The sequence below is a fragment of the Trachypithecus francoisi genome, unplaced genomic scaffold, assembly GCF_009764315.1.
Source record: "Trachypithecus francoisi isolate TF-2019V2 unplaced genomic scaffold, Tfra_2.0 Lachesis_group5, whole genome shotgun sequence".
NCBI classification, from domain to species: Eukaryota; Metazoa; Chordata; class Mammalia; order Primates; family Cercopithecidae; genus Trachypithecus; species Trachypithecus francoisi.
The window spans coordinates 41,678,846-41,700,981 of NW_022681470.1; the positions used below are offsets into that span (position 1 = coordinate 41,678,846).

The window sequence follows — 22,136 nt, forward strand, 5'->3', positions numbered from 1 at the left end:
AATCTGAAACTCCTGACCTCAGGTGATCCACCCACCTTGGCCTCCCAAAAGGCTAGGATTACAGGTATGTGGAATCAATAATTTCTGTAAGGATTTTTGTTTCCTTTTATTGGAGAATGATATTTAGAAATCAAGACCTAGGTACTAGGTGTGCTCATTGCTACTGGGGTATCATTACTCCTAGGCCCTCCCAGCAGACAGAGCTGGGAAATGTATGTATGTATACTAAAACACACATACACACACACATGAAGCCACGAGTTCATACTAATAAATTCCATTATAATCCAACATTGTAGGTTCAATCCAGCTTCTCCCTTTCCTTGTCACTTTTTTTTTCCACAGTGAGAAACCCGGTTGTCTTTATTCACAATACATTCTCTCTCTTTTTTTTTTTTTTTTTTTTTTGAGATGGAGTCTCGCTCTGTCACCCAGGCTGGAGTGCAGTGGCCAGATCTCAGCCCACTGCAAGCTCCGCCTCCTGGATCCACGCCACTCTCCTGCCTCAGCCTCCCGAGTAGCTGGGACCACAGGCGCCCGCCACCCCGCCCGGCCAGGTTTGTGTTTTGTTAGTAGAGACGGGGTTTCACCATTCTGGCCAGGATGGTCTCGATCTCCTGACCCCGTGATCCGCCCGTCTCGGCCTCCCAAAGTGCTGGGATCACAGGCCTGAGCCACCGTGCCCGGCCTCACAATACATTCTCTTATTTGCTTCTGCCGGCACCACAATATTGCTGCTGACTCACAGAATACCTTATCCAACATCATTCCCAAATCATTGCATCTTATAAAAAGTGAAATGTCACAGCAAAGAAAGTGTAACAGTGGGCTCATGCTCATGAAATTAACTGTTCTTATTACATATCCCATTACCCTGAGGCAGCACATCTAATTGCCAGGCTGGTCTTAAACTCCTGACTTCAAGTGATCCAACCGCCTCGGCCTCCCCAAATGCTGAGATTACAGGCATAAGCCACTGTGCCTGGCCACAATATATACCTTTATCATACTTTCAACACCGTAGTGAATTTATCTAAGAATTTGTCTCGCTCAAGCTCCCTGAAGTGGGATCTGGTACAGTGTCTGGCCCACAGTAATCTCTCCTCAGAATATCTGTGTGAAATGGCATGGTGTCCTTTAGAGTGTTGATGACCACACCCCTTGTTCATTTAGGAAACACCATGATATGGAAGGAGTTTGTGCTATTCATTCCTGTTACCGGGGAAAAGGTTCCATATGAAAAAAAAAAAAAAGAAAGAAACCTGTCAAGCAGACTCAAGAAATTCAAATATGAAGCTATGATTGATTGATTGATTGGTTTGCTCTTAATTACGTTAGGGAATTAATTTAAGCCAGTGGTTCTCAATCCTGGCTGCATATTAGAAGCAGTAGGAATCAGGGTAGGGACGTTCTATCAAAAAGTAGCCATATAGGCTGGGTGTGGTGGTTCATGCCTGTAATCCCAGCACTTCAGGAGGCTGAGGTGGGCAGATCACTTGAGGTCAAGAGTTTGAGACCAGCCTGGCCAACACAGTAAAGCCCCATCTCTACTAAAAATACAAAAATTAGCCAGGCATGTTGGCACATGCCTGTAGTCCCAGCTACTCAGGAAGCTGAAGCAAGACAATCACTTGAACCTGGGAGGCAAAGGTTGCATGCAGTGAGCCAAGATTGTGCCACTGCACTCCAGCCTGGACATCAGTATTTCCCTCAGGTGATTCCAACGTGTAGCCAAGGTTAAAGCACTGATTTGACAAATCGAGTAGTTATCAATTAACGCTACTTTATTTTTCTGAGCTATATCTTGTCTATGATGTTCACCTACATGGAAGGAAGATGAAGCCAGTGGAGGGACTGAACATGTCCTCCCTCAACATGATGGCTAAAGAGATAAGACGCATTTCCCTCAGCTACACCAGCAGCCGGTCTCACTGGCCAGCACCCGTTTCTCTGCTCTCTGTTTACCCTCATCCAGCAGGGATGCCCCTGCCACACCCACCTCCTGCATGTAGTTCTGTGTCCTCTGAACCACCAGATCGACGTGGGGGAATCTGAAGCGGCTCTTGAGATCCTGCAGGCGCTCGTGAAGCAGGTTGACTTTAGTATAACAAGGTTCCATCTTCACGGAATGCAGCGGAAGATTCATAAGCTGGTCTAGATGCTGCATTTTGGTGAAGTGAAACATTAAACACCCTCAGATCGAGGAGTGGTATTGCATACATATTGCATATTACATACATTCTAAACAATCAAATGCATGTTAAAGTGAATCACTACTCAGACCCCTACATCTGTGATACCTTCAACTGTCTTATTTTCCTCCGGCAGTGGGTTCCTAGGGTAGCTGTAATGGTAGGACAGAAACCAGGAGAAACACCAACTGGATGACAGGAAGACCCAGGGGTGCACCCAGGGGTACTCCAGTCTTTGTAAGCTGTTGATGAACTCCAAGCTCCCACTTCCAGAGCTCAAGAACCAGGCAGGTAGGCTCTGACACACGGTTGCTGCTGGGCCCCCAGGCTTCCAAAATCTTCTTGAGTGAGTGACACTCCTCTCAAAAAACCCCAGGGAGGTCGGGATGCTCCCTGGACTCCTGGACTTTGGAAGGGAAGCCAGAGTTTCTCACAATTGTATGAAGCTCGGCCAGGGCCCACAGGGCTTCCCTCTGCTATAGCTTGCTTCAGGTGCTAAGGGATGGGAAGTGGAGAGGCAGAGCCCTGAACTGGGAGAGGTATCCAGTTTGAAGAACTGGTGTCCCTCCTACTCTAGTTTGCATTCAATCAATGAGGTCATTGGGCTTCCAGCATCAGACCTCACCCGCTAAAGCCCTAAAGTGTTATCAACAAATGTTGTTGCAACAGAATGCATTCTGTTTTCCAAGCTTATTTTTAAATCTTTTCTTTTTCTTTTTTTTTTTTTGAGACGGAGTCTCGCTCTGTCGCCCAGGCTGGAGTGCAGTGGCTGGATCGCAGCTCACTGCAAGCTCCGCCTCCTGGGTTCACGCCATTCTCCTGCCTCAGCCTCCCACGTAGCTGGGACTACAGGCGCCTGCCACATCGCCCGGCTAGTTTTTTGTATTTTTTAGTAGAGATGGGGTTTCACCGTGTTAGCCAGGATGGACTCGATCTCCTGACCTCGTGATCCACCTGTCTCGGCCTCCCAAAGTGCTGGGATTACAGGCTTCAGCCACCGCGCCCGGCCTAAAATCATTTTTTAAAGGGGATATTGGAGGTTTAAAATAAACAGGGGAATGGGTGGAGCAGAAGAAGGCAGAAAGAAAGGTTCCGAAAATGGAGGGTCTACAGGGAACTGGGGAATGAGGCAGGGTACATATGAATAATATAGGATGCACTGTCTGACTTTCAGCTCATGCAGAAGAGATAATCTAGATTTCTAGGTTTCTCTAAACAGGAATTTTAAAAGGGCCCACTCTCATTATGCTTTAAAGGGAAAATACTGCTCCCTTTATGAAGTGAGTTATGGAGAGATCCACTGAAGTGGAATTAAGGATCAAAAGCATGCTGGGGAACTTGCAGCTCCTCACAAAATGGAATGTGTCTATTTTTTTAAAATATCAATTAAGAAGACAGGAGAGGGAAAATGGGTTCCCACTTTGCTCCTATCAGATTGCTAAAGTTTAATCACATGATAACACCTATTGCTGATGGCAATATGGGGGAGAAAGCCCCTATCATACACAATTAGTGGAAATGTAAAATTTAAATCCTTTTTTTGAAATGCAATGGAAACATTTTTTAACATGAGAAATGTACTTTCAACCTGGCAATCCTGTCCTAGGAATGTATACTACAGAAATAAACACATCAGGGTATACGTGCGTGTATGTGTGTGTGTGTGTGTGTATACATATATATGTATATAAATATATATATTTATTACAGTTTTATTCATAATGCCAGCAATATTGAGATGAATGAATATATCATGGTATATCCATACATGAAATATCATGCAGCCATTACAAAGAAAGATTTAGAGCTAAAACAGTTACCTTGGAAACAGTTTCATGAGGTATTTTTAGATGAGAAACTGATAAGCAGAGTAACATATAAAATATAATCCCATTTTTCCTAAAGCAGGCAATCTAAAGTCTAGCCTCTAAGTGTGTGTTTTATGTGTTAGATGAGAATGGGGAAAATATAGAATGGCATATGCTAAGTTGTTAACACGAGTTGCTTGAGGGAAGGTGGTGGCATTGGGGAAGGGGGAGAATGAAGACAAGTAAAACAAAACAGGCTGCAATAAGAAACCCCAAAACATCTGTAAAGTGAGTCTGCTAATGTACAATTATATATGTGTACATATGCATAAAGAATAAAGGAAAAGAAATAGAGGCATCTGGTTTTATCTACTGACTTGTAAGGATGTTCATCACGATATGTCAAGTATAAAACCAAACTGCCAATTTGTATCTTTGTCAGTGATTCTTAAAACTGTAGGGTACACCAGAACCTCTGGTGGTCTTGGTTAAACAAACTCCTGGCACTACCCCTAGAGTTTCTGATTTAGCAGATCATCAGTGGGGCCTGAGAATTTGCATTTTAAACAACCAGGTGATGATGACACTGCTGGTCTGGGGACTATACTTTGAGAAATATTGATCTGTTAAAGCAAACTAAATATAGCCTGAGAAGGATTCCATACTTCTATATTTGAGTCCTTGTGGATAAACTGTAAGAGTCAGACAAAATTGAAAACCTAACTTAGTAGTATGCACCTGTAACAATAACTGAGTGTTAGCCAATCCCAGCAGCCATACTTCAACCACTCATAGACTGCTGAATGTTCAAACTGTGTTCAGATAAGGCAAATGCCGAGTTGTAACCAATCTCACTATTTCTGTTTCTCATTTCTGATTCCTGTACATTACCTTAAATTCTTTGTCTGTAAATTTATTCTGACCGTGAGGCACCCCTGGAGACTTTGTGAATCTGCTGTGATTCTAGGGGCTGCCCGATTTGTGAATCATTCATTGCTCAGCTAAACTCCTTTAAATTTAATTTGGCTGAAGTTTTTCTTTTATCAGATGGTGTCAGAAGCAGGATCCGAAGTGGAGCTTCTAGTGACCCCCAGGAGAGCTGAGTGAACACACAAGGTACCTGCAGGTCCCACCTGTGTCCATTGATCTCTCAAAGAGGCTGGGGATCACGGGTAAGCTCCCTCTAGGGTTTTGGAGCTCCATGGATTTGTGTTTTGAGTTCTCTGAGTTTCCTTGAGCAAGTTTCTGATCCAAACTGGGTTTGTAGTTATGACAGAAACTGGACTGGGTCCAGGAACAGATTTGATCTGGGAATTAACTGGCTTGGATCCAGTTAGAGGCCTCTTATATCTGACTGGGTCAGAAAGGAACTGGTAGTAAGCAGTAATATTGCAGGGCTTATAAAATTTGGCTTTTGAAAATTCATAGGGATTTCTGTGTTCTACCCCTTTTTTCATTTTTCTTGTGTGCTTAGGTAGGAAAAATCATTGGCCGAGTTAATCAAGAGAACCTGGGAGTAAAGCCAATATTTTAGGTAAAAATGGGCCCCTTAATTTCTGGAAAACTAAGTTCCTTCTGGATTATACATCAGGCCTGGGAGGCAGTGAAGTCTTACAGAAACAGCAAAATCTTACTAAAGATAACTTACAGTGGAATGTTCCAAATGAACAACAATGCATTGAAGTACTTTCTTTCCTTCTTTTTCTGTCTTTCTTTTTTTTTTTTTTTTGAGATGGAGTCTCTCTCTGTTGCCCAGGCTGGAGCGCAGTGGCGGGATCTCAGCTCACTGCAAGCTCTGCCTCCCTGGTTCACTCCATTCTCCTGCCTCAGCCTCCCGAGTAGCTGGGACTACAGGCGCCCGCCACCACACCCGGCTAAGTTTTTGTATTTTTAGTAGAGATGGGGTTTCGCCGTGTTAGCCAGGATGGTCTCGATCTCCTGACCTCGTGATCTACCCGCCTTGGCCTTCCAAAGTGCCAGGATAACAGGTGTGAGCTACTGTGCCTGGCTGCACTGAAGTACATTTTTAAAATGAGGGCTCTCAGTAAAGTCTCTTTTGGCTAGGAACGGTTTTGGCACTATGAGATGTCAACTGCTATTCTCTTTGGAATAATCTGCCTTACACTCTTTGCTGATAGCTGTGGGTGACAGGATTAGGCATGTACAGGATCGTGGGACATGGGGAACTTTTTCCTCCCTCCCCAAAAAGAGGGAAACCTGAGAGCTGATGAGACTGCTGGAAAAGATCCTTTCGCTACTAACTAGCGGCCATCAGAACTTTTCAGTGTCACTGAAATGAATGGATCTTGCTCTGGCCTCCCTGAGCTCTTCACCTTCTGCACAATGCCACAGGCAATACTTTCCTTCATCTTATTTTCCTTTCATATCTTTTCCGTTACTCAGGGCAACCATCTTGCCCAGAGACTGCGCCTTGAAATTCCTAGTTGGAGGTTTGATTAAAGATGAGGAGGGCCATCTGAGGGCAAATTTAAGCCTCGCCAGTTTGATATTGGGTGCTAAGCAGAGTGGCTAATGTCTATGTTTTATTATTTTGCTCTGGCCAGAATGAAAAAAAGTAATTTTCCTTTATGATGCGGCTTGGACCCCAGCGTGATGGTGCAGCAAGCTGGGTCACTAAAGCCACTCAGGGAAAGGGAGCCCAGAGCCTGGCATGCTGGCCAAAAGGTAAGAATTTCTTACCAGTCAGATTTCTGGCTTCTCTCTCTGTAAAAACAATGGAATGAATGGTAAAAATCACTGCTTATCTCCATCTTGTTTTATGTTCTTAGGAGCTTGACTTTGTAATCACATAGCAGTACTTTCTCTTGGTCTCTGCCTTCCAGGGAACAGGAGTTTTAGGGTTTATGTCATAGTTAGCTCTAAAAATTATCTTGAGTAGTTAAAAGCCTTTGCAAACTCACTGTTAACTACTCTAGATTCCTTCTGGGAAGGGCAGTAGAGATTACCCCATGCTGTAGTTCAGTAGCTAAGGTTTTGCCCTTTCACACTAGTGGTCCAGGTGCAATTCCCTGCTTAGGAAGCAAACTCTTTCTGGTTGAATATCTGCATAACCTTGTCTAGTCTCTTATCCTCCATGGACTATCTTAAATTTTCCTTTCTCTGAGCATCTGCGAGATTACCTACTATGGTAAATTTCAAAAGCCAGAAATAATCAGCCATTTGGCCTGGCTAAAATTGGTTAAAAAGAAATTTTAAAAAGACTTTATTAAAGAGTGCTATGGTTAAAAGTCAGCTTAATTAAAAGTGGGTATTCAAGCTCTAACAGCCTGGAGGCACCAGAGACCCCTTTCCTGGCCCTGTTCTTCCAAGGACTCCACCATAAAGTCAATAACCAATTAAGAAACTAAAAAACTAGCAAATGAGAAATCTTACAACTACTGTATAATGTTCTTCTGTCTGTCTGTGTAATTATATATGTGTTGTGTATAATGTTTATATAAAAGAACTCTAATTAATTGGCTTAAACAAAAATAAGCAATTACATCAAATATTTTGAAAGCAAAATAAAAACTGTAATACCTTTTAGTTCATGTAACTTCAGGAATTTTTGGGAAATGAAAACAGCTTTAAAGATTATTGATAAAATAAAGACATTTTGTCTAAATTATGCAGGTCAGATAATAGGTTTGCTAAATGCTTTAAGGTCATAAACAACTTTGACTTTTTTGAAAATTGTTCAATTTATTTTGGAGACATTAAATTCTAAATAAGGCCTGGGGATACATGGAATTAACCATGCCCCCTAGACATGCAAAGAAGGTTATAAAGAAAAGAGATTTTATATAAGAGAGTATGTTGTATGGTAAATTCTTGTCCTAAAGTAAAATGACTGGATGTTTAAAAAGAGAGATGTTTAGGCAAGTCAGAAAGTCTAAACATGTCATACATGGTCTGTGTAAGTTGTGAAATAATTTATTAAAAAGAATTTGTGCCAGAAATGTTGTACAATTTAAAGGTGCTTCATAAACTGCCACTTTGACTTTTAACTGTACAGTTTGCCTGCTTTACAGCTAGGTAAGGCCTGAGACACATGGAGTTAGATGCTGGAATAAGTCAGACCTTATCTGTCTGGGTCTTAGGCTCCACACCTAGTACATAATTAAATCCCTTACTTAACAAGATTTTTACCAAAAGTAAAAGTTGCTGAGAGTTAACACTGCAATATGTAATTGAGCCTACTGAAAAAAATAGGTTTACATGCAAGGTATGTAAGGAGAATGAAATGTATTTTTTGTAAGAGATTATAAGAAGGTATGGAAATATAAATTTTTGCCTAGGTTAGAGGGTTAAAGGATTGTTTTAAATTAAATAAAGCTAAAGGTTTGAACACGTTCTGCAAGGTTTATAAAGAATTAACTGTAAGAGAGTCTATGTGTGAGTATATTGGCTAAATAAAATGGCATTATTTTTTCCCTAAATTGGACACTGGAATAAAAGCACAACAGAGTTTTCTTGGAACATTGTTCTGTTCTGAGAAAAAAAATTCTAATGAGTTATAAAAATCTTACCTTATGGTCAAAGTAATTAAAATTGAATATATTTATAAAATGTTATTAAAAACTAGCTTTAACATTAAAAATACACTAATAGAAACATAAAATTTGGCTTTCTCTTTTAAAAAGGATTTTTATATAATATTAAAAGACAATGAAAGGTTTTTGTTTACCTTTTAAGTAAACTACAAAAGGAAAAGGTTGGGGGGGAAGGGAAGGAAAGAAGACAGGCAGTTGGCCTCATGCTATCTTCATTGGGTCTTATTTGGAAAGCTGGTCTCCTCTCTATCAGAGTAATGTTTCATCCTTTAAAAAATTTTTGTATCATCATTTTGGCTAAATGAATGACTGAAGGTAACCTAAGATTCTATTTTGTAATATCCAGTGTTTAAAACCTGTGGCATTTGACAAACCTTTCAAAACCAAGCTCTAGATTATCAAGCTAAATCAGCCAATACTAAAATTGTTTAAACATACAATTTGAATGAACTCCACGGTCTAAGTCAAATTACCTATGATAACCCATTAGTTAGCAGTGCTGTGCACCTAAATTGGAGAAATAACTGGTATTCAAGAGGACATAAGCTCAATGTTAAGCATGGACTCATGAAGAACCAGGATGGCCACCTTGTCCTTCCTGAGTCCTTAAGCTTTTATTATTAAAGGTTCTGCCTTCCATGACTCCTCATGGAAAAGATAAAATAATCTAAATTGAGTCTACTGATGTGGTAACTTATAAATTATGGAAATAGTTTAGAACCAATATTTGCTTCCATATTCCTGGGAAAAAAATTAAAGCTTCAGGTATATTTGGCTATCTGATGGGCCATTTAAACATTTATAAAGGGATTTCATTCAACTGTCATCTTCAATGCATGTTTTCTAATTGTATAAAAGCTTTCCCAAGCAAGAGGGCTGATGTTATAACAGTAGATTATTATGCTACAATGTATTTTCACCAGGTAAAGAAAGCTTTTTATGGTTCACTGAGGACAATCCCTTCATAATCTAGAAACTGAAGATTATATCTTCTGAAAACATCAGAGAAAGACTGTCACTGCCCTCCACACTACAGCAAAACTTTGGAGACTTGAACCTTGGGTTCATCATCTCACAACTGAGAAGGGTTGCTTCACAGTCCTGGAACTGTACACCCACTGGACCCCTTAAGTTAAACTAACCAGGACAGTTTCTCCCCAGAAGAAGATGACATCCTTGATGTGAACAGCTTTTCCCAAGATCATGGATCAAGACTTCTGCTATCACAAGACTCTGATCTTTGAATACTTTTTCCTTGTGCATGCCTCTATGAACAATATAAATGAAAAGGGAGTCTATTATGTGCATTTATAGGGTATAATTTTATCTGTGAAGGATTTTGCAGCCAACCTTATATATGAATAACCTTATACTTTAATAGAAGACAGATTAAGGCCCAATGTAGGTGAGAAACTTTAGTGGTACATACGTTGCCTCATAATCAGTCAAAACTCCTCTTAACCTGTATCATGGATTAAAGAGAACACTGCCAGGAGGCCTTCACTCTTCTAGAAGGACATCATTTGTTAGGTCCTTTCTCCATGGTTTAGACTAAAAGACAATAATTAGAAATGTCTCTCTCATAATAGGCCCTACAGCAAATTCTACTTTATAGGCTGTTGTTACACAACAGACTTTAAATTCTCTTGTGAAAGTTGTGCTAAATAATAAAATTGGCTAAACAGAAATGTACCTATGCAGCTGCTGACACTTGTGGCCTATGCAGAAATACATCATATGTAGATTATAAAAATTCAGCTGTAGGGGATTAATGAAAAGACCACCTAGTCAAGTGAGTAGACTCTTCATCTAGCTCATTCTTTAATATATTTAATTTTAGGTGATTTGGTTTATGGGGACCCTGGGTAAGGAGCATACTCCAAACTCTTGATATTATCATCCTAGTAGTCATAATAATAGTCTTCCTGGGTGCCGTATTCTCTCAAAGGTTTTAAATGTTTGCATGCAGCCATTTCTAGGACGTCAAATGGTCCCTCTTCAACTGAAATGACAAAAGCTGAAAGAAACATGCGACCATGAGGACTCCATAACCTATATGAATGACATGCCGAGACCAGAAACGCAAAATGATGGTAACTGAGAGTTGTGCTAAGGCCCTAAGTTTTGGTCACACTCTCCCCTAAGTGAGAACCTGGCTCAAAAGGGAGACTTATTTTTAAACAAAATTTTAAATGGGAGGCCATTATTTGGGACTAAGCTCATGCACTAGGCCCCAACAAACCAAACCAAACTAAAATAGAGCCACTTCTGCTAAATGTGACATAATCAAGCTAGGACTTTAAGAAAACACATAGATCCTAGAACAGACCAGGTTTTGTTTTTCTCCTGCAAATGTTCCAGCATAAGGAGGTGCCCTCTACTCAGTCCTTATTCCCTCCTTGCAAAACTCACTGTTCTGCTGTTTCCCAGTGGATTTCAAAATCATGTAAGTACATTTATGATAGTGCTAATAACATCAATGACTAAGGCTTTGGTCAATCTCTCAAAATTGAGAAAATGACCAAAAGGGCAGAATTATTATTATTGTTTTTAATTTTTTTATTATACTTTAAGTTCTAGGGTACATGTGCCAACGTGCAGGTTTGTTACATAGGTATACATGTGCCATGTTGGTTTGCCGCAACCATCAAGTTGTCATTTACATTACGTATTTCTCCTAATGCTATCCCTCCCCCAGACCCCCACCCCACACTAGGCCCCAGTGTGTGATGTTCTCCACCCTGTGTCCAAGTGTTCTCATTGTTCAATTCCCACCTATGAGTGAAAACATGCTGTGTTTGATTTTCTGTCCTTGTGATAGTTTGCTCAGAATGATGGTTTCCAGCTTCATCCATGTCCCTGCAAAGGACATGAACTCATCCTTTCTTATGGCTGCATAGTATTCCATGGTATATATGTGCCACATTTTCTTAATCCAGTCTATCATTGATGGACATTTGGGTTGGTTCCAAGTCTTTGCTATTTTGAATAGTGCCACAATTAACATATGTGTGCATGTGTCTTTATAGTAGCATGATTTATAATCCTTTGGGTGTATACCCAGTAATGGCATCGCTGGGTCAAATGGTATTTCTAGTGCTAGATCCTTGAGGAATCACCACACTGTCTTCCACAATGGTTGAACTAATGTACACTCCCACCAAGAGTGTAAAAGCATTCCTATTTCTCCACATCCCCTCCAGTAGCTGTTGTTTCCTGACCTTTTAATGATTACCATTCTAACTGGCATGAGATGGTATCTCACTGTGGTTTTGATTTGCATTTCTCTGATGAACAGTGATGATGAGCATTATTTCATGTGTCTGTTGGCTGCATGTTTTCTTTTGAGAAGTGTCTGTTCATATCCTTTGCAAAAGGGGGGAATTGTTAATGCAAACTAACTATGGCTTAAGAAGGACTCCTTACTTATATATTTGAGTCCTTGTGGATGAACTGTAACCTAGCTTATTAGTCAGACAAAATTGAAAACCTAACTCAGTAGTAACAATAGCTGAGTGTTGGCCAATCCCAGGGGCCATACTTCAACCACTCGTAGACTGCTGAATGTTCAAACTGCGTTCAAATAAGGCCATGCTGTAACCAAGCTCACTGTTTCTGTACCTCCCTTCCAATTCCTGTATGTCACTTGACCTTTTTTGTCTATAAATCTGTTCTGACCATGAGGCACCCCTGGAGTGTCTCTGTGAATCTGTTGGGATTCTAGAGGCTGCTGATTTGCAAATAGTTTGTTGCTCAATTAAACTCTTTTAGATTTAATTTGGCTGAAGTTTTTTTTTTAATCAAATTTCATATCATGAGTCTATATTTTTGAAAACAAACCAACAATGTTCTACAAATGAGGATATATACTTGTATGAATAAAGAAAAACTATAGCAAAAATATATACCAAGCTATTTCTATTAGTTAATTCAGGGAGTTGGGAATGGGGGTAGCCTAGAAGGCTGGGGTGGACTAGGATTAGTGGGTATCAGTGATGGTGATTAAGTTTGCCTTTATATATATTTGAGTATGTTGTTTCACTTGTACAAACAGGTTATTATTTTTCTAACTTGAAAACCATCAATAAAACTATCAGATGGATGGATGAATAGATGGATGAATGGGGGGTCTGAATGAACGGAAGAAAGGCTGGATGAATGGAGGGTAGGGCAGAAGAATGGAAGGAAGGAAAGAAGGGAGGAAGGGAGGGAGAAATGGCAGATAAAGCCCCATGGAAAATGCAGCCAGGCAGACCATTCACACCCAGCTCCTCAGCTCTGTATCCTACCTCCTTCAGCTGGACACTGTCTTTGGTGTTCTGGAAGTTCTGGTTAAGTTCATCCACCTCTTTCTCAAAAAGTGCACGTACTTCACTGAATCCCGAGCTCACTGGTCCCATGAGCTCCTCCAGGATGGATGCCAGGAATGGCTGCACACTCTCCACACAGCTTTTCTCCGCCGGCTGGGCCACCATCGCTGAGGTAGGAAATAGCCAAAAAAACTGTGACATATGGCAAAACTGGGTTTGTGGGCACTGGAGCCAGACCAGAGCTGAATGGTGCCCCACGGAGCCATTTAATAGGCAACACAAGCTCAAGTGGCCATGATAGACTAGCACAATGAGCCCGGCGCTCGTGGTCACAAGAAAGGAAAACCACTGGACCATTTGAGAACTGGAACAAACCTATCCACTCCCCAAGCTTCCCTCTGCCCTAGGATAAAATGCATTTTTCTGTTTGGTCCCCCTGAACATGCAACTCTTCATACAAAGAAGAAAAGGCTGGTGATTCATCTATCTACTGTCAATCACCATCATTAAATATGCATAGTTTGTCTTCTAAAAACATAATTTATTGTTTTAATTCATTTCTCTAGGAATTAATCACCCAATATAATTCCATCCCCCATCCCCACCAAAATACTTTTTAAGAACTCCAGTACATTCTTTTCTTGGGCCAATGGAAACAAATTCCATTCAGTTTGCCCCCCTACCTCCTGTCCCCATCCCTGATTAAAACAAGACAAAACAAAATCACAATAGGTTTTTCTGACCAAGATGACTTGCTTAGTGACAAAAATGTGGAGTACATTTTGATCATGAAGAAGAATGAAAAAATGTCACTATAATTCCACTCCCCAGAGGAAAGTACTGCTTTTTGATTTAGAAGAGGGAGAGCACAGTGAAGCTCCTGGTCCAGTCTGGGTAGGACATGGAAACCTGCATTGTTTTCAGAGCAGAGGTAATTCTCAGGATCAGCTAGGAAGCCGCAATGGAGTGAAGGAGGCCAGAGCTGGAAGAAGCCTGAGCTTGCTCCGTGGACTGAAAGGCTAGCTTTGTGGATCGAGGCAGGTCACAGAGCCTTGTCATAGAATCACAGAACTGAAAACAGAAGCACAAGTGGAGCTGGTATCCAATCTCTCCACTTTACAGATGAAAAAAATGAGGCCTGGAGATGCTCGATGACTGGACAAACATCACACCCTAATTTGCAGGAGCAGGGCTAACATTCAACTGTCTTTCTTAAGTTCTTCTTGGGAATTTGCTTACAGTGAGATGAATGGCCTCATTCTTATTTCAACTGGCAGAAATATTTCACAGAGTGGTGCAGGACCAGATCATGGCCTCTTATTCTGAGAATCCAAAATGACTAATACTATTAATATTACAAATCACTCATAAATATTTGGGATGTAAAATATTACACAGGTCATAGAATTATTAAGAAAAAATGCTTTCAGTTGTATGATCCAAATATGACACAATCTAAATCTACAGTCTTCTAAAAATGACTTGCTTGACACTGAAGTATAAAACTGTTTGTCAGGAGAATAAATTAATTATTAGTTAATTAACTTTAAAGAGAGGAAGTATTTGAAAAGCATCTAATTGAAATTTCAGAACAATGCTGAACATGGGTAATATGCAATAAAGATATAGCAGCAGATGGCAGATTTCACCTGCTGGGTGGGGCCAAGATAGGCACAGGAGGGCTGTGGGAGGGAACATTCCTCACTGCCCACTCTCCCTCTATGCCTCTACTTACCACAGTGTGCTCGCACCCCCTCTCTGCACTTTTATTCAATGTTCCTTTACCTTGCCTTCCTTCCTCTACCTCTGTTCGTAAACATCCTACTCCTCTCTTCAAGGTCCAGTTCAAATTTCACGGTAACGTCCTGGAACTCCCACACAGCTTCCTGAGCTGGGGCCTGCAGGTGTTTCCTTAAGGGCTGGATAAGTTCCATGTTCCATTTGTGTATGCGCTGCTATTTTTCAAGCATGCAGAGATGCTGCTGTGATGCATATGTGTTTGATACATTAATTCATAAGCCTTACTGAAGTGAAGGAAGGAGCTGAACAGAGAGATGATGCCTGAAAGGCAAGGGCCAGAGGGCCTGGGTTTGGAGCCCGACTCTACCACAACTAGCTCTGGAATCTCAGCAAGTTACTGAATTTCTACCTCAATATTATCATCTGTAAAATGGAGATCATAAAGGCAATTATGGTGAGGATTAAATGAGTTCACTATATTACAAGTGCTTACAACTCTGGAAGTGGCCCCTTGGAAGGACTCAGAAACTGTTAACTCTTATTGTACCTGTTGGCATTACTGTTTTTTCCAGTCCCCCGACACTAGACCTGTGCTCCCATTATGAGGCGCCCATGTAGCTTCTTGAGGTTGAAATGGGATCTATGCTTGTATTGGGAACCACTGTGCTCTTTGTTCTGCCTCTGGTAGGAACATGTGTTTCCTCCTGTCTCGGCATCTGTGACATGCTTTGTATCCTCCTCTTCTTATAAAATCACGTTGTCTTCTTTGAGTCATTCCAGCCATTGTACTCAGCAGAAGTAGAATAAATGCTTATTGAATGCATAAATAATTGTGCAGCAGAACTAAAGCTCTAGGGCTTTACTCCCAAGAGTCATATGGGAGGAAACAGAGAGATCACCATTTAATACTCCTCAGGTTTTTTTTTAGAAATACAAAGCCCTTTACTAATGCAGCCTAAAGCACACTTCCTTGTTTTAAAGGTGGAGCACTGGATGCCTGGTTAAAATGTGTTTCTGATATTTCATTTTATTCATTTATTTTTTATTTTTGAGACTTTCTGGAAAAAAACTAGAAAGCCTGCTAGACAAATTCTAAAAGAGCTGTAACACTGATATTCCATTTTAAAAGACTCAATCATTACTTCCTTTTATGGCTTCTTTTAGGAAATAAATACTAATTCAGGGCAAAATCTTTTTCCATCATAAGTAGATACACCGGAGCCACAGAGATTTAGGCAAAGGACGATGATTTAGTTTCAGCCATGAGAATGGCCATGGTTAAGCCCAGCTTAGCACCAGATAGCAGAAATTTTGGCACAGAAGTTGAGCATTGGTAGTTTTAAGTAGTACAAAGTATTTCAATACATACTCAACTCTAGATTAGTTGTGCTAATGGAGGAATAAGAGACACAGATAGTAGAAAACATCAAATTCTCTGAAGTTAATGTAGAGCTGGTTTTGGAAAGGATGGCGTAAATAGACACACAGAGATACACAGACATACACCTGTGCTGGAGCTGTGCCTCCTCAAACCTCCTCTCAGCAGAACCTGTGCTAAGAACCCTGAAGTAAGCTGGGCTGCAGTGGAAAGGGGGCCTGAACCACAGAGGATAATCCACAAAGCAGACAGCCCCGAGACTCTAAGCCTCTTGAGCACAGGAATAGGGTGTTCCTCAGTCACGCTAAAACTCCATTGTCTCGCTTGGAAAGCACATAGTGAATAGTTTCTAATGAATGAATGAGTGAGTGAGTGAATAATCTGAGAACTCTCTAGCAAGACTGTTGATAAACAATCACAGATGCGCCTGCAAGCCTCTCCTCTGAAGTGGCACTAGGTCACTAGGTATAGTGTGTTTGTTGGGCCCCAGATAGAATGGAGAACCATAGAATTTCATTCTGTAGGATTCCTTAGAGGCCATCTAAGGTCTCTTGTATGGCAGTAGGCAAACTGTTTTCTGTAAAAGACCAAATAGTAAATACTTGTGCCTTTGTGGTCCGTAAGGTCTCAGTTCCAACTCTTCACTTCTGCTGTTGTAGCACAAAAGCAGCCACAGACAATACATAAGTTAATGTGCTTGGCTGTGTGCCAAGAAAACATTATTTACAGAAACAGGCGGTGGCGCAATATGGCTCAAGGGCTTCAGTTTGCCAACACCACTTCTGTGGGTCTTCCTAATTTCAGAGGAGGACACTGAGCTAAATAGAAGTTGAGTGACCTCCCCAAGTATGCATGGACTGGCTAATATTGGAGTTGGGGCTACAAACCCACATTTATTGGGTTTGTAGGGTGACTGGGTATGACTCTAAGCCAAAAGTTTAGGCTTTCATGTTAGAGGAAAATCCATGTGTTAATTGATTTGAATATTTGCTGAGTCTGTATATGCCAGGCATGACACCAGGCCCTGGGTGTACTTGAGTAAACCAGGATGACATGGCTCTGCTCTTTGAGAGCTTACAGCAGAGAGGAGGTGGAGCAGAAGCCAGTCTAACTCAGTGTCAGGGGTGCTACAATGGGGGTTGGGGTGCAGGCAGTATCAGAATACACAGGCACTGCCAAAGGCAAGAAACAAACTTTCCTCTGCCTTGTGTCCATGAAGCTGCCACAGGAAGGCCCAGGCCCCCAAAAGTACCTCCAGCACGCTCTTGCTGCAGCTGCGATCACCTCCACCCAATTTCTTAAGTTTAATTGTCCTCTGAAACCATGCATTCCTGCTATGTGGTGGATCCTTGTGTGTACAGCTTATTTAATTAGTAAGACCATGGATTATCTCCACTGACCTTTGATCTTCCCAATTAAATAGTTCTTTGAGTTCACAATCTGATCCATGTCGGAACGGATCGTTCCTTCCAGACCCTTTGTCAGAGCTCTGCATTCCTCCTTCAAGGCACTTAATCCTTCCGAAACTTGATTCTGAACCAGGGTGTAGGCCTCCTCGAGGAGCTGCAACAGGGAATAACACATAAATCAGGGCTCTGTCATGTGTAAGTGCTGACGGAGTCAAGCAGAGGGAGGAGCCTTCATCACAGACCATCATAACATAAACAGAACTGCACACACATTGTCATTTTTCTTTCAGAGTTGGAGTCTGTTTGGATTAGTCTTCGTGTAAGTGAGACTGAGCAGGTTGGAGGTAGGCGTTTCTACACCCAGGGAAGGAAATATCAAACAACAACAACAAATGCCCTAAGAGAGAAGTGAAGGGAATGTTCCCATTTTGAGTAGCTCAGTTGTGGAGCAAAACCATTGCTTACACCAAGCCACGTCCTCTTTCTGTCATTCTTCTTCCCCTTCATCTTAGGCAGCAGGTCTGTCTGAAGAGTGGGCAGGAGCTCCTCCATCACCAGGTTACTCAGGATCTGCACAGCAGAAGACAGCCCAGAGTTGGTCAGTCAGTGATGGCTACATCTGAGCATCAGGCCAACTAAAGATGTCCTGATTGGCTGTCCCTGCCTGGATCAGATGAACTCTGTAGCAGGTTAATAGTTTAATAATAGTATAATAGGTTAATAGCTTAACCTACTACAGAGGCCACAGAAATCTCAACTAAGACAGTCTTAGAGGCTGAACATTCTTAAACATCTGCAAGGAATAGTAACGTCTGCTGATATTCTCACCTTGTTGTTTTCCCAACGTAAATAACAAATTCCCCAAATTCAAACTTCACACCTTCAAACTAGAAGAACTTAGGGCATACAGTAAAATGAAAGATTTCAATAATGGATAAGGACATCTTCAGCAAAATTGTGAAGGAAATGCTAGGCTTGGCTTTGGTGGCTTGAGTCTTAGTCTGTGTCCCCTGGGACTATCATTCCTCCTAAGCCCCTTCATGATCAAGGTATCAAAGTATCTTCATGCTCTTTGTCCCCACTGTCCCCTGAGCCCCATTGTCATCCTCTTTAATGTTTAGTAGAAGAAGGGAGCAGCAGTTTGAAGAAGTGAGAATGACGCCTGGACCGACCAGAGCCCAGGTATCACTGCATCCCACCATGCAGTGCCTTTGTCCAGCACTGGAGAAAGGCTGATGGGATGCTCCAGGAGATACAGCCACATTGAAGGATAAGCCACAGAGAAGACTGGCAAGGTTGTCTGCTAGACCTGCTTCTCCACAGCCAGAACCCAAGCTCCAAAAGGCCCCTACTAAGAAGGAAGAGAAGGTATGCCAAAGGAAAAAAGGGAAAGGCTGGCACTGGCAAGGAGGGAAATAATCCTGCAGAAAATGGAGATGCCAGAACAGACCACGCACAAAAAGCTGACAGTGCTGGAGATGCCAGGGGAAGTGTGTGCATTTTTGATAACTGTGTACTTCTGGTGACTGTACAATTGGAAACACTATTTTTTTAAATGGAGCTTTATAAAAATGTAGAACGTTGTCTTACTTTTCTTAAAGCTACGTTATTATCACACAGAACATTTCATTTTGGTGGGGAAAGGGGCATATGTCACTAATAGAATGTCTCCGAAGCTGGATTGATGTGGGGAAACACCTTTTCTTCCAGTTTTGAGAAACTTCCTCTTGGCTCCCACGAGGGGGATTCCTGGTGTTGATACACATAGCTACCTGGCACAAACACCTTATGGTGTGGGAAAACTAAAATTCATTATTTCCTCTTCGCCCTCTCTGCCTTTAGTATGGTCTCAACTTCCTTAAACCCAGAGACCTATTGGGACCTGATGCCTAAAATTAGTTAGCAGTCAGGGGGCCATCTGGAACTTCCAGTGACCCCTATTGAGAGGGCATCTCTCAAAAGAACAGCAGTTCCCTTTTTAGAGTGTGGATCTCTAGACTGATGATTTTGCCATTTCCATTTCATCTCCTGAAAGTCAAGATTGGCTCGTGAAAAGTTGTTAAAAAACATGCTACAGGTGAAATGTCAACCTTTACTGCAATTGAGAGTCTAAGCAAATGAAGATTTCGCTGGGTTTTATACAGCTTTCTGATTTCTGATCAGAGAAGAAGCTGTCTTCTCTGATTGAAGAAAAGAGTTTGGAAGTTGTTGTATACTGTTAACAATTATCTGCTCATGGCTTGCCTAATATACTATGATTGCTTACAAAAAGCATCTTTAATAAGGCTGGATACAGTTTGAAACAGAGAAAAGAAGGGAATAACCAATATTTTGGAACAATCAAATATTTGGTACATTTATAGGAGGGATGTGAGATAATTAATGGGGACTGAAACAAAAAAAAAAAAGGAAAAAATAAAAGAAGAATATGGGAAGGAGTGTCTAAATTTTCAAGTGTTTTTAAAAAGCGTGTTCCCACATCGCTCCTAAAATTTTTCTTGGCTCAATTAAACTATTTCCTGTGAATCTGAGCAGTATTCTACACAATCACTCATGCTACTGGCCCTTCCTTCTTTACCCCTGCCCCTGAATTGCAGCAGCTTTGCTGTTCACATTCACTTTCACGGTGAGTCTTTCGAGGCCCACAGCTCAGCTTGCAATCACAGGCTGCACACTAAGATTTACAAAAGGGGAAGCATAGTTTTAGGAAGGGAAGCAGGCAGAAAAGTAGGGAATCACTTGAAGCATCTGTTCTGAGTTTGAAATAATGTTTGTCCAAGATAACTGACCTCCTCCTTTCACTTCTCATAAAAATTCAAATTATGCTTTGGGAATTAAGGAAGATTTGCTCTGAGGTCACTGGTCAGCCTCATGCTAGTGGAAATGCCCATGAGCTCATTTGATCTTGCCTTTAATCAGGGCCCTGTCGCGGCAGGGTGTAACGCTTTCAATGAACCAAATAGAAACACTCTCAGGGTGGAGGTGGACGAGCTGTCCAGTCCCACTGTGCCTGTGGGTTGCTGGGAGAGGTGCTCAGCTCAGGGCAGCAAGTGGGGCTCCTGTCATCTGCCAGGTGGATCTGCCTGGGGTGACGAAGGTTATGGTGGGGACAGAGTTTCCACTAGCCCTGGTAATTCACTGGTGGGGATGTTTTTGACCTTTCTTCACCATTCTCTGGGGGCAGTCGAGAGATGAATCACCATTTTCTGTGGCATTTAAGAGGAACCTAACATGCACAAAACTCTATGGAAATTAGCAGGTCCAACAATTATTGAAAGTAAGGGCAAGAACCACAATTATTTTTGCACCAACCTAATAGATTCAGTAGGTAATTAATAATCCACCAGCCCACCCTGCTCAATGGGATAAGTTCTTGTTTGGAACACATCTCCCCAAAGTGTGGTATGTGAAGAGTGAGCCAAGAGGAAGGGAGACCAATGCCAGAATTTAAAATCACTGGGTTGACATTATGAAACTCAAGGGTCATAAGAATTGTCCTAATTCATCCTTTTGCAGAGATTGGTTAGAATTTAACATAAGTGTGAAACGGGTTTGAAAATATGAAAATGTTATATATAAAGGCCAAAGAAAAATAATGTTCCATTTGGGTGGGCTTATAGTTTTCTTGTCTTTCCCACACAATGTTCCAAGAAATTTGGTTTTATTTTACAACTTAAGGAATTAAAGGAAATATGTCTGGGAGGAAAAAGAGGGGGTGGAAGTGGGTTACAAGTGGCGGGCGGTGGGGGGGGGGGATGATATGGTTTGGCTGTGTCCCCACCTAAATCTCATCTTGGATTGTAGCTCCTATAATTCCCATGTGTTGGGGGGCACTTGGTGGGAGATAATTGAATCCTAGGGGCAGTTTCCCCATAATGTTCTAGTGGTAGTGAATAAGTCTCACAAGATCTGGTGATTTTACAAGGGGTTTCCCCTTTCATTTGGCTCTCACTCTGTCTTGTCTGCTGCCATGTAAGATGTGCTTTTCACCTTCTGCCATGACTGTGAGGCCTCACCAGCAACGTGGAACTCACAGTCCATTCAACCTCTTTTTCTTTATAAATTACCCAGTCTTGGGTATGTCTTTATCACCAGCATGAAAACGGACTAATACAGTGAGGGAGTGGGGCTCAGGAAATGGCCACAGGGCAGCAGAGCCTGTGGGTGCTGAAGCTCAAGTGCATCTCATCCCAACAACCATCCTCATCCTCCAACCTTCAGCCCCACCCTGCCCTGATCGAGTGCTGCCTGTCACCTCCCCAGAGCCCACTCTGGCATTCCCTACCATGGTCTGCCTTCCACGAGCAGAGTCCTAAGCTCTTGGGCTTTTCTAGAGAAAGTAGCTAGTCTAATAAATAAATTGTACTAATGAAGGAATTCCCTAGCTCCTCCCCTCGGAACAGTATCCTCTGAATTTTAACATAAGTGACCTAAAAATACCACTTTAGTTTTTTTTTTTTTTTTTTTTTTTTTAATGGGGGGTGGTGGCAAGGAGAGTGTTTTGTATACTTAACTACTGGGACTTGGAGATTTAAAGATTCTATTACTCCTATAAGAAACTAAGCATATCACTAGGTTGATCAAAATTAACAAACCTGGGATCACCCCTTGAAGGCCACACCACAGCACCTCCTTTCAGACGCTGAGCTGTCAGGAAGGTGTGAGGTCTGGAGAGACCACCCTCCTTCCTGAAGCAGGCCCTGCAGTCTCATCAGGCTGCTGGCTCAGGCCCCTTGTGTTACTGAG

The 22,136-nt window shown here is 41.7% G+C and overlaps 1 protein-coding gene and 1 non-coding gene across 2 annotated transcripts in view; both read right to left on the bottom strand.

The window, feature by feature from the left end:
* The window catches only part of NIBAN1 (niban apoptosis regulator 1), a 179,964-nt gene that overhangs the window by 16,002 nt on the left and 141,826 nt on the right, over positions 1 to 22,136 (bottom strand). The window contains exons 7-10 of the mRNA XM_033197341.1: positions 17,856 to 17,960; positions 17,382 to 17,544; positions 12,843 to 13,030; positions 2,000 to 2,161 (exon numbers count right to left, since the gene is read on the bottom strand). Coding sequence (XP_033053232.1) covers positions 2,000 to 2,161; positions 12,843 to 13,030; positions 17,382 to 17,544; positions 17,856 to 17,960 — 618 coding nt within the window. The remainder of the gene's footprint in view (positions 1 to 1,999; positions 2,162 to 12,842; positions 13,031 to 17,381; positions 17,545 to 17,855; positions 17,961 to 22,136) is intronic.
* LOC117077011 lies at positions 15,653 to 15,715 on the bottom strand. The gene has a single exon (XR_004434609.1). It is a non-coding gene; the product is annotated as a U7 small nuclear RNA (small nuclear RNA).